The 16,240-nt window shown below is 41.6% G+C and overlaps 1 protein-coding gene across 3 annotated transcripts in view; it reads left to right on the forward strand.

Moving 5' to 3' along the window:
- Nucleotides 1-14,050, forward strand: part of si:dkey-89b17.4 (zinc finger protein 646) — a 17,238-nt gene extending 3,188 nt beyond the window's left edge. The window contains exons 2-5 of one of the 3 annotated variants that reach the window (XM_051663399.1): nucleotides 4,830-7,558; nucleotides 7,940-9,082; nucleotides 9,158-9,250; nucleotides 11,666-11,807. In XM_051663399.1, the coding sequence (XP_051519359.1) occupies nucleotides 5,043-7,558; nucleotides 7,940-9,082; nucleotides 9,158-9,236 (3,738 nt within the window). In that variant the 5' untranslated portion in view covers nucleotides 4,830-5,042 and the 3' untranslated portion in view covers nucleotides 9,237-9,250; nucleotides 11,666-11,807. Of the gene's footprint in view, nucleotides 1-4,829; nucleotides 7,559-7,939; nucleotides 9,083-9,157; nucleotides 9,251-11,665 lie in introns of all 3 variants that reach the window. The other 2 variants (XM_051663398.1, XM_051663397.1) reach the window with 2 other exon arrangements.
- The last annotated feature ends 2,190 nt before the right edge of the window (nucleotides 14,051-16,240 follow it).

Here is a 16,240-nt window from a genome sequence, read left to right on the forward strand (position 1 = left end):
GGTTCAAGGCAGAAGTATAAACCGGCCTTTAGTTGCAGCCCCTTTTCTCCTGCCAAACCACTTTACATTGAAAGGTTTTGATATCAGACACACATTGTCTGACTCGGAACACAGAGTTTTTGTTGAGTTAGCTTGATTTAAGTTATTGCACTGACAGCAATATAATGGCATACAGCAGACTTGAGAGGTGGGAAAATAATCCAGTTCAGCTTTCTAGTGTTTCAGCCTTCAGATGGCTATTGTGTATGGTAAGGAACACTATTTCAGGCTTTCCAGTTGTGTGGAAAACAGAATTGTTCCCCAGTGGGGTCAAGCCTAATTGAAGCAAATTTGTGGTCAAGCATTTTATTCAGGAAAGTCTGCTTGAATAGTACTGTGTGATTTATGGTTTATTGTACATGGAAAAGTTAGGGCACTATTGTTGCACAGTGGTGGGTAAATATACTTAATTTTGTTGAGCTCCTAGCTATGTAGGCTATATCAGACTCAGCTGTAGCATTTTAAGTTGATGGTAGCCAACTTTCATTTGCTTCAGCGATGCCCATGGCAGTGGGACACAGGCAGGAAGGTAGAGTGATTTTACATGGAGTACCAGCACTTGGCGACCCCTGTAAGCAAAAGAAAGAATAGTGCATGTGTTTTGAAGAGCACATCTGCTTTTTGTAACCACTTTAAATGAGTTGAAAATGAACTTTTGAATGGACTAGTGTTAGGGTAATTGGCTGTTTTAAAACTGGGTTCATTAGTTCAGAAAACCGTTAAATGTGAAAATGAAATAAAATCTTAAAAATCTAAATCAGATGTGCTGCTAAAACTGCATCACACATTTGGCTTTGAATCAAAAGCATTTGCTCGTAAACTAACTGTCATGCCAAAATTATTTTTTAATGGGTAAACGGCTATAGTTATGAATAGCAATACACATATGGTAGATGGGCGGACCATACTATTGGAGAAATACTTTGTGTTTCAGTCTTTGGGAGCTGGTGTCGCCTTCTTTAATAGCAATGATCTTAGCCAGATGTTTTCTGCATCTGTTCATGTTTCCCCCCGATTTATCTGTTGAGAACTTGAGCAGTCGAAAAGATCAAAATGCAGATCCCTATTTGGTATATTTGACCTCTTTGTTTAAGAAAGTGCTTCAGCCTTAGGTCTTTGATGTTTCTGGTCTTGACTTTGGCTTCAGCCATACCATTTACTGGTGTGATTTTAATGGTTGTCCTGACATTTAGCCCACAAGTTAGCATTAGGTTAGTGTCTGACATGCACAATTTCCTGGTACGCTCTAGAATTCATTGCCGTCTTCAATGGCTTTCTACAGTACATTCTGCCAAAAAGTTGCCTTCTCATGCACATTGCTTCATCATTTAATAACAAGTTTCTTTTTGTGGGCTAGCAAATAATATTTCAATGGTTTTTAAGTATTAAACTTTCTACATTCATAAATTATTTTCTGCTGTGTAGTTCCACTGGCCCCTTGAGGTAAAACACTAGTTAATGAAAAGCTAATGAAGTGTTGACCTTTTGATTTCTAAACCCACCCCCCCCCCCCCCTTTTTTTTGTCATCCATTTTGCCTTCTATTTCATTCCCAGTCGCTGTGGATGAAAAGCAGCCCCCACAGCATGATGTTACCTCCACTATGCTTTGAAATTATGTTTTCTGAGGCATGAGTCAGTGTTAAAAAGCTTTTTTTGAGAAATGGCTTTTTTTGTGGCACCTTTCAGTATGTACCAGTGATGTGGTTGGCTGAAACGCCTTCATAATATTCTCAGTTAGTGCACTGTGTATCTAATGTGATTGTAAATGATATTTGGCCCCTTTGTGGTCACTCTTACAAGTCTCGCTGTTTACGCAAATAGTTTTGTGGGGTGACTTTTGTTGGTGACTGACATTGGAGAGGAGATAGTGCAGTAGTTAAAGTACTGTTGTGGGTTCAATAACTTAAGCTCAATCAACAGCTTTTGTGGCATAATGTTAATTACCACGAAAATGTATTTTGACTCATCCTTTCATTGTTTACATTAGCAAAAATGTTATAGTGAAGCACTTACAATGGAAGGAAATGGGGCCCAAAAATAAGTAGCCAAAAGACGTAAACATAATATATTTTAACATGATTTTAGTGTGATAAAATTGCTTACTAACCATACATTCCTTTTAAATAACACAATATGAACATTGAAAAATAAAATCTTTCAATTCAAGAAATGGGGGCATGTTGAAGAAGTTCATACCATCAACCATTGTATCCCCTGCAGAGAAGAAATCTATGTAAAATTTGGCTAAGGAAACATATCTTACAGCTGCAGTTGTCTCCATAGTTGCTTTGGAATGTCTTACTTGCAAGTAATGAAATAAAACCTAGTTTCCTTAAGGGGATAGTTCACCCAAAAATTTAAAATTCTCTCATAATTTACTCACCCTCATGCTATCCCAGATGTGTATGATTACTTTCTTCTGCAGAACACAAATTAAGATTTTTAGAAGAATATCTCAGCTCTGTAGTGAATAGTGATCAGTGATCCAGTGACTCCAGTTGTTAAATCCATATCTTCAGAAGCAATATATTAGGTTTGGGGGAGAAACAGTCCGAAATGTAAGTCTTTTTTAAACTCTAAATCTCCACTTTCACTTTTACATCTGAAAGTCACATGTGGTGCCTGTCTAGTTTCACTTTCACATCTGGAAGTGAAAGTGAAAATGGAGATTTAGAGTAAAAAATGGACTTCAATATTGTTTTGTTTCTCCCCCACACCTACTATATATCTTCTGAAGATATAGATTTAACTACTGGAGACATATGGATTACTTTCATGTTGCCTTTATGGGATTTTTGGAGCTACAAAGGTCTGATCACCATTCACTTGCATTGTTTGGACAGACAGAGCTATCTTTTTTGTGTTCTGCTGAAGAAAGAAAGTCATACACATCTGGGATGGCATGAGGGTGAGTAAACAATGAGACAGTTTTAATTTTTGGATCAACTATCTCTTTAAAAAAAAACTTAGCAACTCCTTCATGCCAATTGAAAAAACAATGCAAAAAAAAGTCACAATGAAAAGATATATCATATTATTAACTACATTGTAGCATTTGGTTACATTAGATTTTGTGTTCTCTCAGACCTGATTAACTTAATAAATATATAACTCCATCCTTCCTGCACTTTTGGCTTCTAGCTGGTGAGGAGGCTTTTCAAACTGACTGATACGTGAGATGAGCTGATGGCAGGGAAGTAGCACAGGGAGCGACAGTGTTACTGTGTATAATTTTTAATAAATGGTCCTAACGGTCATGTAATTTAGCCCGTGAGCACGACACTGAACCGATGCGGAGCGTGAGCAGCGGAGTGCCTGTCTGTGCACGTTTATGGTACGAGCATCTGCCTCGACACTGCGACATCGACACAACGGACAGCACAAAACAAATAAAGTTCAGCGAAAATTCCAATGATGATTGTGATGTATGCAATGTTACAACAAGCGCTCAATGTGCTGCTGACAGCTGCACGAGGGAGAGAAGGAGAGATAGAGCAGATTTACTTGCGCATCTTCTGGAATTACAGTTTGATACAAAAATAAGTTTTTTGATTTGTTCATCTGTATCTATTGGTTAAATAATTCGCAACTGCACTTAAAAGTGAATAAAAGTGTGCGGGAATTTCCCGCACTGTGAACATGGAGCTTGCGGGAATTATTAAAATTGTGTGCAATCCCGCGCCGAATTTCAGGCCCTAAATGATGTGAGAATTTTCATTTTTGGGTGAACTATCACTTTAAATTATGTAATGCATTGATATTCTCAGCTGACAACCTTTTTATCTGGATATTTTAGCTGTTGTTTAGGCTTTCATAGAATGTACATGTAATTTACGTACCTTTGGTAAAGCTTTGCTAATGCTGGCTTGTGTGGCTGTGTAAACACAGACAGCAGAGTTATCAGCAGTGCTGGGTGCTGTTGACGTCAAATGAGGGATGTGCAGGTACACAAAGCTGGCAAATTTTTAGCTACTTTGAACCTGTGTGTCCGTCGTGTGACCTAAATGTGATATCAAATGTGTGAAAGCTAACACCACATAATGTGGCCACATGGCTATCACACAGACAGTTAAGGCTTTTGTCAGAATGGCATTTGTCAAAATCTCTTAATGTATATCTTTTTAAAACTGTTTACTAGGGGCCTGGGTAGCTAAGCGAGAATGGACGCTGACTACCACCCCTGGAGTCACGGGTTTGAATCCAGGGTGTGCTGAGTGACTCCAGCCAGGTCTCCTAAGCAACCAAATTGGCCCGGTTGCTAGGGAGGGTAGAGTCATATGGGGTAACCTCCTCGTGGTCGCGATTTGTGGTTCTCGCTCTCAATGGGGTGCGTGGTAAGTTGTGTGTGGATCGTGGAGAGTAGCATGAGTCTCCACATGCTGGGAGTCTCCGCGGTGTCATGCACAACGAGCCACGTGATAAGATGCATGGATTGACTGTCTCAGAAGCGGTGGTAACTGAGATTTGTCCTCTGCCACCTGGATTGAGGTGAGTAACCACGCCACAACAAGGACCTACTAAGTAGTGGGAATTGGGCATTCCAAATTAGGGAAAAAAGGGGATTTAAATATTTTTTTTTTTTTTAATTACTACACGTGACGTTTGGATTTTGACTTGTTTAGAAAAAGCAATAAAGCATTGGGGAAGATGTCTGACTGTTAAATTATAAAATATGGAATGGAGAAAGTGGTTTCTTTTCACCAGTGCATATATTACAATGGAGAATCTAGATGAATTGGTAGATTACTTGGATTATGGATTAATGTACTTTCCTTTTGTATCATTTTAGCTCTCATCTGGTGCCCTGCAACTGTCCAGACCCTCTCTGAACTGCTGCGACCGAGTGGAATTGAAAGGCTGTTTGGAGAGAATATCTGCCACCCAGGTAAAATGGCTGATTCTACAGAAGCAGAGAGCTGAACATCACACATTGCCCCCTTTTCTTCTTTGTTCGAGGATCATTTTATGTGGACATTTCCCCTTCCATTTCAAATTTCTCATCATGGCTATGCATGATATGAATCGTGCCAAGGGTTTCCCTTGCAAAGAATGCGACATGATTTGCCCAAGTACACCTAGCCTTCTGGAGCACATGAAAGCACACTATCATCAAGAAGAGAATGGCAGATTTGAATGTGAGCAGTGTGGACGCATTTTTAAGCAGGCCATTAGCTTGGCTTCTCACAAAAAAACTCATGAGATGGGCTCCTTCCAATGCCCAGTGTGCACCAGAACGTTGCCCAATGCAATGGCGCTAAAAAACCACCTCAGCATCCACACCCTGTCTCCAAGTGCCCAAGCTGAAGAGGAGAACGATGATAATGCAGATGAAGACAGGAATTATAATCTAGCACAAAATCTGTCTGACGCAAGTTTCAGAAGTCACATAAGCAACAGTGGAATGCTGCCTGGCCATGACCACGATAAGCAAAAATCTCCAGGATCTGAAGATGCCTGGGACAGACCGTTTAAGTGTGACCAATGTGAACGGACTTACCGACACCATGGCAGCCTGGTTAACCACAAGAAGTCCCATCAAGAGGGCACGTATAAGTGCAATGTCTGTTACAAACAGTTCAACAATCTTGCGGCCCTTAGTGCTCACGAGCGTACTCATTCAAAATTTAAACTTCCTGGTATGTCCATGGGGGCCCTTGTGCCTGAAGCGCCATCTGACCCTCGCACTCCAGGGCCCCACAATGATGACATGGCACCCAGCTTTTGCCACCTGTGTCAGGTGGCTTTGCCTAATAAGAATGACTTTCAAGAACACATTTTGTTACATAATGCTGCATCGTCTTCTTTGGGGCTTACGCGTAGTTTCCCCAGTATAGTGTCGCATAATCTTAGCACTGTTCGCTCCCCCACAGTCAATCCATATACACCTGCTCTAGGTGACCCTCTTCCGCTTCCTCTATTACCAGACAAGCGTTATGACCCAATGCTTGGCCCTCCTGTTAATAATTCCATATTCACCTGTGCGTATTGTGGAACAGGACATCCTGACATAGAGAGTCTCAAAATGCATTATCTTACCCATGACCCACACACCACAACACATGTGCATGACAGCCCTGCTATTTTAAATTCAGATGGACTGGCTTCAAATTCACAACCATCAGTATCGTCATCCAATGGCGAGACGAGGTCTCAGAATGCGTCTGCAGCCATTGATGACGCTGAACGTAGATTTAAGTGCCAAGAGTGCGGGAAAAGCTATCGACATGCAGGGAGTCTAGTTAATCATAAACGCTCCCATCAGACAGGTCATTATCAGTGCACCGTTTGTTGTAAGCAGTATTCACACTTAGCAGCCCTTCACAGCCACCTCCGTAGTCACAAGACTCGGCCAAATTCACAGTCGATGGGCACAGAGGGAGACTGGCTTTCCTCTGAGCCAATGACAGGGCTTGACTCTCAACAAGGCTTTGTACATTCTCAGGACCAGGAGAGCGGTGCGACCACCCCTATATCGCTCCCTGGTAATCTTGGTGATGCAGCCCACTTTGTCCCAGACGGTGGCCATAACAGTGGCCTGGATTCGTTGGAATTCCATGACCGATTTGACGGCACCTTAGCTCAAAGCAGTTCTGGCCATTCACCTCTTCCACAAAATCATCGTCAAGCAGAAGGTGTGAACCAGGGTGCTATGTCCAATAGTTACCTGGGTAACATGAGCTTCCATAGTGCTGGTGGCGCCTCCCTGCCAGCAGGGAGCGCCAACCTCAAAGAAAGTAGTCGACAGCGCCGTGGTCACAACCAGATGCCTTATGGAGGAGGACAAGCTAACTCCCAGAGCAACAGTAAGAGAATGGATAACAAAGATGATGATGACAATGGAGAGGTTTACCAGTGCACAGTCTGCGGAAACCATTATGCCAGCCTGAGGGCACTTCGTAGCCACTTGCGAAGCCATGGGGTTAACCAAGGGGCAGGGCCATCGTCTGCTCTTTCTCCCATTGGTGAGCAAGAATGGAGGAGGCGGCAAGAGGGTATTGCGGCCGGTCTTTTGATCTGTAGCACCTGTGGCCAGAGCTTCAACAGAAAGCAGGACTTGTTAAACCACCAGCTGGCCCACGGACCTGCAAGGCCAGATGGATCTGCACAGGGCTTGGGTGGCGCTAGCTCTAATTCTAATGGCAAAATGGATGGAAGGAACCACATTTGCGTTGACTGTGGCATGTTCTTTGCAGATCGCCATCAGCTGATCACTCACCTGTGTCCAGGCAAGGCGAGAGCAGGGGGATTGAACAAGGGCATGAACGGAGCTAAAGGAATGACGGGTGGTGCTGGTACCAGTGGTGGCGGGGGCCCCGTAGACCCTCAGCAGATGCCTGACTCTGATGATCGGCCCCACAGGTGCGACCAGTGCGGCAGGAGTTACAGGCACCCCTGCTCCCTGCTCAACCATAAGAAATCTCACAAGACTGGGGTCTTCCGCTGCCTTGTCTGCCAAAAACGCTACTACAACCTACTGGCTCTCAAGAACCACCAGCGGACTCATTTTGACTTAAAGAGGTTAGCCAGCATGCATGTGCCCTATTCTACTCTAACTGTTTAGTTATCTTTGCATACTTTGAATGCTTATATATTATCATGAGTTTCCCACTCATGTGATTACCCACGTCATCACTGAATTGATAGATTTTAATGAAATTGTGAGTTTCAAAGCAGTGTGCACTGGTGATTTATTTTTCCATTAGAGAAGACGAGGGCAACAAGCATAACTCATACTGATGTACCCACATACATGCAGTTGAATCTGAATTTCATAACACCTGTACCTCATCTGAGCATTGCGTAGTCTCCCTCTGTCTGTTTCTTTTTGGGTTTTTTTGGAAGTGCATTTTAACACTGCTTTCTTATCTCTTTGTCTTTGTGTGTTTTGTCTCTTCGCAGGCACAAGTGCGAGGAGTGTGGGAAAGCCTTTAAGATTCAGAAGCAGTTGATAAATCATCTGCGCTTGCACGAAGAGCACAGAGCGAAGACTGGAGATCAACAAGACCAACGTGTTCAAGGCATGTCTCATCCCAATGGTGCCCGCTATGAGGGAGGTCCATCGCAGCTCCAAGCTATGAGGCTGGGGGAACCCAAAATTCCGAACCCTCCCATGAACACCAATTACGGTCAACCTCAAGGTTACAAGAAACCATATGCAGGGGCCAGGGCTCAACAAGTTGATGATGGCAGCGGCCGCCGCCCCTTTGCTTGCGATCAGTGCGGACGCACTTACCGTCATGCTGGCAGTCTGGCCAATCATAAGAATCTACATAAGATCGGTGAATACCACTGCAACGTGTGCAACTCCACTTATCCAAATCGACTGGCAATGAAGAACCACCTCCGCATGCATTTCGCTCTTAAGAAGTATACTTGCTCTGATTGTGGTAGGGGCTTCAGAAACCAGCGGCAGCTTGAAACGCACACCAGCAACCAGCTCTGCAAAGATCTTCCTGGTCCCAGCGTTCAGAGCGCTCCTCCTCCAGCTGAATATGAGTGCGATGGGTGCTCGCAGATCTTTTCTACAACCACAGACTTGGCCTCGCATAACTGCAGTTCCCAGCTTCCATCTTCCTCGGCCTCCCTCAACAGCTGTAATATGAGCATGGATACAGGTGACCTGGGGTCTCCGGAGCGTGAAGAACGCCCTTTCACCTGTGACCTTTGTGGCTGCTCTTACAAACACGCTAGCAGTCTGCTTAACCATAAAAATACACACAAAATAGGCAACTTCAGCTGCTCGTATTGCGATAAGCCCTACTCCAACTACATGGCCCTGCGCAACCACATGCGCATCCACACGCAGAAGAAGCGCCATATCTGCTCAACTTGTGGCAAGGCTTTTCGGCTGGCCCGCTTCCTTCGGAACCACCAGAGAGTCCACGAGGAGGGCCACACCCGTTTTGGCTGCCCCACCTGCGGGAAGAGCTTCCAGGGTCGATCTGGGCTGGCCAGGCACCGCTGCGGGGACAACCAGGTAGGCAGAGAGGGCGTAAGGAAGGCCACTTCAAGCACAAGAGAGGGAGAGGAGTGCCGGTTCACGTGAGTTTACGTCTGTTGTTCGTGATTTTTTAAGTGAACTAGTAAAGATCACAGGTTTCTACATGTCTATTACAGGTATATGATCTCCAATCCGGCTTCCTCGGGACCATACGTGTGCCAGAATTCGGATTTTTCTGAAGTTTGGACAGTATGATTAGTGGAGACCAGATAAGTTACCCCCCTTTGCTTTCAGTTAGCATTATGTTCTAGATGTTAGGATTGTCATGGTAATAATAGGTACATTTTGATGCAGAATGTGTTTGTTTTGTACTAAAGACAACCAAAGAATTTATTCCCTCTTTATTAATGTCTGATTGATGATAATATTCCATAATGTATGGTATAGTTTTACTGTTGTTAGCATTTGAGCATTCATAAGCACACATGCTGACCATTTATTTTCTAGATTAGTCATCTAGCATCAACTGTAGTGGCTCCAGGAATAAATACTGATTTGGAACCAACAGCACTGAGCAAACCATGTCATGGGACTTTGATCCATTTATTAAATGCATGCTAATTAAATCCAATAAATATATTTGTTATTATGGTATAGCCTAAAAAATCTCATGACCGTAACACCAAGGAATAAGCATTTTAATGTACAAACATACTAACACAAAACTGCAATACTAAAACATTTAATTCATAATCACCCCAAATATTTATAAAGGGAAAAGTTAACCTATTCTGAAAGAAATGTTTCTTTCACACATGTTTTATGATGCTGTTTTACAAGATTTTGGTCAAATCCCAAAACATTATGTGCTGTACAGTTATGTATGCATCTTTATAGGGTTCATTTAGGGGTGGGCGATATGACAAATTGTATATCACAATAACAATATATATCACAATATAGTAAAGTTTATCTGAAAAAGTAATAAAAATGGGTTTATATATTGAATAATAATATTGTAATGCCTATTTTTAAATATTCCAGTCAGTGAATTAAATACTTTATAAATAAAAACTACTTCCTCTTATGTAATTTTTCACTTTATTCAGAACTTGAAAAACATAGTCAAAGTAAAAAAACACTCAACTTGGTCTTAAAACAACCTTACCATAATGCTAAATTTCACACTATGCCACATTTCTGTCTAATGTTGGATAATATTATTATAATCGTATATAGTAATATACAGTATTATAGTATTATACAGTATATTATAATATTGTTTTATTAGTAGTAGTATTATAATATTGTTATTATAAACTTTCCTCAAGAAACTCAACAACTTCTCAAAGCAATGCAAAATATGAAATAAAACATGAGTAAAAACACTGTATCCAAAAAAACACTTTATAAGGCAATTTATGATTTAAGTCATCTCTATAGAGAATATATGAATATCTGAAGGAAAACATGACCGATTTGTTTCCTTTTATCTAACATCATTCTAACAGAATTTTAGTGAGGGTGATGATGTGCTGTTTAAAAACCTGCATGACATTGAGAGAAACCGGATTGAGTAGCTGGGGTGATCCAACTCTGCTGTCTCCAGAGCACAAATAATGTGAAGCCTGCTAGATTCACAGATAGCATGCGTGACAATCACATGAAACACAGCTGCGCTTGTCAGATGGAAAGCACATTTAGGATATGAGATATATGCCAATTAATTTGCTTAGGTGGCCTTCAGTTCTTTCAGTCTCACGTGAAGCCATGACCACTGATAGATACGCACATGCCGCACACATGGATATTTACATATTGCAGTATACCTATAGCATTATACAAAGCAACATACGCAATATGCAAACCCTGCAAATCGCTGTTTTCTGCTCGGTAGAGCTTTTTATAAAGCCAAACCAATTCTACTCCATGGAGGATGCACCTTTATCCTTCACAATCTCCTCTTTATCTTCTTGTTCACAGGGGTTTGAGGAACCAGCAGACGCTCTGCCTTCCTCCTTTTCTCCGAAAGAATATGTACTGTGTGCGTGTAGCATGAATAGAATGCTATGCACATTTCTTGCCATGCGGTGGCAATTTTGTGTAAACGCGATAGAGACGGCATTCCAAAATGTATACCGGCTGTCAAATTTCTACCGGTTTATCGTGTTTACCGGTATATCGCCCACCCCTAGCTTCATTGAACTGTTAAATCTAATTTTAAATGCAAAAAGTTTGAAAATAAACAGTAATATCCAGGAAATTGCACATGAAATTCTCATGACCAGGTTTGTCCTGTTGACTACTACAAGTTTGTACATCTGCTGTTCATATATTACCATTATAAATGATAAAAAATAAAATACCACTGCCTTCATTTAAAGACTAAACAAAATTGTTTGACACTCTTAAGTAGCAATTCATATTCAGTTTATACACTGCCTTAAGTGGCATGTTATGCAAGTTATGTTGTCCAAGTTGGGACATAATTTAGAGTTTTGGCAGCTGGATTCAAGATCATATACCTGTAATTGTGTATCCGTCAATGCTCCAATGTTATGATCCAAGTTAACTACATATTGTCAGGTTTCTTTCAGACTAATCTAGGATACTAACTAATAAGAGGATAAAAGGACAATGGGCAGGTGAGATTGACATTTCCCCCTCTCTGTCTCTGTCTTCACAGATGTGACCAGTGTGGCCGTTCCTATAGGCATGCCAGCTCACTTCTTAACCACAAAAACACCCACACCGTCGGCATCTACCACTGCGCTGTGTGCCTCAAGACCTACTCCAACCTGCTCGCACTCAAGAACCACCGTCGCATTCATTCTGAGACTCGGCGGCACCACTGCCCTGAGTGCGGCAAGGCTTTCCGTGTCTCTTCCCAGCTACAAAATCACCGCCGTGTGCACCAAAAGGAGCGTGAGTTTGCCTGCACTCTGTGCCACCGGAGCTTACCCACCCAGGCTAGCTTCCGTCTCCACTTGGAAATGCAACATGGCCGTGCCCCGAAAATATCACCGCAGCCTGGGGTTTCGTCCAGTCGCTCTGATTTGAGTTGGAGCTCTGGGCTTGACCTTACGCTGATACAGACCCAGGGAATGGATCCTAATGGGCTCCCAAAGCATAACACATTGCACCACGGTCCCAGTGGCAGCAGCTCAGCTGGGCACCAACAACAGCATTTACAGCAGAGTCGCAATGAGGCGGGGTGCAAGTCACATGTCTGCAGTCAGTGCGGACGCGGTTACCGTCATGCTAGCTCGCTTCTGAATCACAAGAACAGCCACAAGATGGGCACCTATTTCTGCAACTCCTGTCAGAAGGAATTCTCAAACCTTATGGCACTCAAAAACCACAGACGCATCCACACAGAACCCAAACGTTACCAGTGCCCGGACTGCGGCAAAGCTTTCCGTGTTTCCACCCAGCTCATCTGCCACCGACGCATCCACACCAAGGAGAAGCCTTTCTCATGTCAACAGTGTGACAAGCGCTTCTCCAGCAAGTCCAACTTAAGACACCATCAAAAGGTCCACTGGAACAGTTCGACACCTTCTAGTGGTCTGAACATGGACGCCACCAACTTCTTGGGTATGCCCTCTGGGCCTTTTCTATAAGCGGAAGCAGAACTAATGGTTTGTCATGTTGGTTCATGCCAAGGTTTTTGGAGGTGCCAAATCCCCCCTCCCCCACCCATGTTCATCTCTAGTCACTTTAGTGCTCGAGGTGTGGCTGTGAGGCTTTTTTTTTTAGCCACTTGTTGCTTAGGTTAAGAGAACTGTCCCTGCATGTAAACTTTGGATTATACAATGGAAGTTACATCATGTAATGACTGTTAGGTTTAGGTCATAACACATTTTTCCCTCCCTTACTCTCATCCTAAACACCACTTGTGACCTTACTTACATTTTCACAGTTCCCTTTGGGGGTGGGGGGACATTGAGGGCCACTGCCTTCATTTTCTGATACCAGCCTTTCAAAGAAGTGCACAAAGAAGTGTCACAATAGCTAGAGTTCTGTTTTAATTCTTAAAATTTTCAGATGAGGCATTTCCATTTATATGGGAAATAACCACCGATTTTCATCGGATTCATGTTAGATCAGTATTGTTTTTGGGATTTCACAATGGGCAGGTTATATTATAGCAAATGTATAGTGACTGGTTCCAGATGAATACATAAAAAAAACCATCTGCAAAATCATCTGTATTGAAGTCATACATTCATTTCATGTCTGGAACAGCCTCGAAAGCATTCACAATTTCCAGTCCTAGACTATACAAAGAAAATGTGTTGATTGTCCAATGATTTCTGAGAAAAATGTCAAGCAACTTGTATGTTTAACAAGTAGAAGTAACTATGTTTAACAGTGTATAGAGCGTATTTGAAAAGTCTTCAGTTAATGGAGGCAACACATTGCTGTGTTGTGTAGAACTGTCAACGTTCTTTTATTTTGTATTTTACCCCCGTTCTTTTGACATTCTAACTTTTCTAACTTGTGTGTTTCTTGCAGCACGGAGGTGAGCTTCAAACCTTATTATTCAGCAGATGACTGCATTGCGCTTATTGGGTTCGATTCTTAGTGGCATCATTTGTTTGTTCCCTATTTAATTTTACAATGTTGCTCAGAACCCATATTTTAAAACTGCAACTAGCTAGTGTATAGAAATGATAGGTTGTGCTATAAAAAAAAAAAAAAAGAGAAAAAAGTAAACGGGGGGACAAAATGTATATTGATAGGCTTGTAATGGCATTCGGTTTTAACTTGTATTGTATTGTACCTCTGACTGTATTATTTACAGGAAAACTTTTATAAAAGATGACTGTAGTATGCATTTTATTTATATTAACACTTGTAACTGAAAACGCTAGTTTTAGTGTCTCCTGTTCCAAACCCTTTTTGTTTCGACACTTCCATTCTTCAGAGGCTATCGGACACGGAGTCAGGAATGGCAGGACTCCTAAAGAACACTTGTTATAGTGTATATCCTTTTTCATTGCCATTATTTGTTATGCTTTTAAACGAACATTTCTGTCCCTTGTGCAATAAACAGGGAACTGTTATTATGTGTGTTTTAATTGCAGTACAATGAGTGTAAACATATCACTGTCTTATTATTGCCTTTCTCACATGATGTCGTGACAGTCCCCCCACGCTCATTTCAGAATTGGATGTGTCTGTTTTACTCTGTAAGCTCACACGTTAAGAAATAATTTTGTGATCATAACAATTAGCAAGGCAATCTAACTTCTCAGTTAAACCTTTATGGTAACCCTTGTATTTATTAGTATTTTTGTTTTAATCTTATTTAATTTAATTGCATTTTACTACTTTGAGCTTGTTTTGTACCAATATTAACTGGGAGCACTGGTGCTAGGAAGTCGATGTATTTTGAGTGAAAATTAAGTTGTATGCGATTATGATCAGAGCACGGAAAGATTATATATTTATGTATACTCTTGCAAATTCTGCACAATTGGATAATTGTAAAAAGACGATGCAGAATTCTTCCCAAGTACAGTTGCTACTTTGGCAAGAATTGAACGATTCAAAATACAAATGAAAGAAGTTTTAATATTTTTTCCTTCCTTATATATAAATACACATACACATACACACACACACACACACACACACACCCCAATCAGCCACAACATTAAAACCTCCTGCCTAATATCGTGTAGGTCGCCCTTGTGCCGCCAAAACAGCGGCAACCCTATTTTTCTCACCACAATTGTATAGAGCGATTATCTGAGATACCGTAGACATTGTCAGTTCGAATCAGTCTGGCCATTCTCTGTTGACCTTTCTCATCAACAAGGCGTTTCCGTCCACAGAACTGCCGCTCACTGGATGTTTTTTGTTTTTGGCACCATTCTGAATAAATTCTAGAGACTGTTGTGTGTGAAAATTCCAGGAGATCAGCAGTTACAGAAATACTCAAACCAGCCCATCTGGCATCAACAATCATCCATGTGATTATCTAAACAGCCAATCGTGTGGCAGCAGTGCAGTGTATAAAATCATGCAGATGCAGGTCAGGAGCTTCAGTTAATGTTCACATCAACCATCGGAATGGAGGAAAAATGTGATCTCAGTGATTTGGACCGTGGCATGATTGAGATGTGGGTTGGCGCTGTTTTGGCGGCACGAGGGAGACCTGGCTGATCGGTGTGCATATATATATGTAGATATACACTGGCGGCCAAAAGTTTGGAATAATGTACAGATTTTGCTGTTTCGGAAGGAAGTTGGTACTTTAATTCACCAAAGTGGCATTCAGCTGATCACAAAGTATAGTCAGGACATTACTGATGTAAAAAAAAATCAGCACTATCACTATTTGAAAAAGTCATTTTTTATCAAATCTAGACAGACCCCATTTCCAGCAGCCATCACTCCAACACCTTATCCTTGAGTAATCATGCTAAATTGCTAATTTGGTACTAGAAAATCACTTGCCAATATATCAAACACAGCTGAAAGCTATTTTGTTTGTTAAATGAAGCTTAACATTGTCTTTGTTTTTGAGCTGCCACGGTATGCAATAGACTGGCATGTCTTAAGGTCAATATTAGGTCAAAAATGGCAAAAAAGAAACGGCTTTCTCTAGAAACTCATCAGTCAATCATTGTTTTGAGGAATGAAGGCTATACAATGCTTGAAATTGGCAAAAAACTGAAGATTTCATACAAAGGTGTACACTACAGTCTTCAAAGACGAAGGACAACTGGCTCTAACAAGGACAGAAAGAGATGTGGAAGGCCAGATGTACAAGTAAACAAGAGAATAAGTACATCAGAGTCTCTCGTTTGAGAAATAGACACCTCATGTCCTCAGCTGACAGCTTCATTGAATTCTACCCGCTCAACACCAGTTTCATGTACAACAGTAAAGAGAAGACTCAGGGGTGCAGTATTTATGGGAAGAATTGCATTGTCCAAAAAAACAAAAATAAAAGGTTAGAGTGGGCGAAGAATCACAGACAGTGGCAGTTCTGTCTTGGTGCTCTAGGTGAGATCCAACGTAGTGCCCCCCTTAATATCAACAACATGAGAAACAGATCAATATTTAAGTCATTTTTATACTCTAAATCTCCACTTTCACATCTGAAAGTCACATCTGATACCTGTTTAGTCTCACTTTCACGTCTGAAAGTGTAAGTGGAGATTTAGAGTAAAAGTTGTTTTTTTTGCCCAGTTTGGGGCACCTTTTCTCTATCGCGATCTTGCAAGCTCTGTGGGGGGTGAACG

The sequence above is a fragment of the Myxocyprinus asiaticus genome, chromosome 30, assembly GCF_019703515.2.
Source record: "Myxocyprinus asiaticus isolate MX2 ecotype Aquarium Trade chromosome 30, UBuf_Myxa_2, whole genome shotgun sequence".
In the NCBI taxonomy this organism is placed as follows: Eukaryota; Metazoa; Chordata; class Actinopteri; order Cypriniformes; family Catostomidae; genus Myxocyprinus; species Myxocyprinus asiaticus.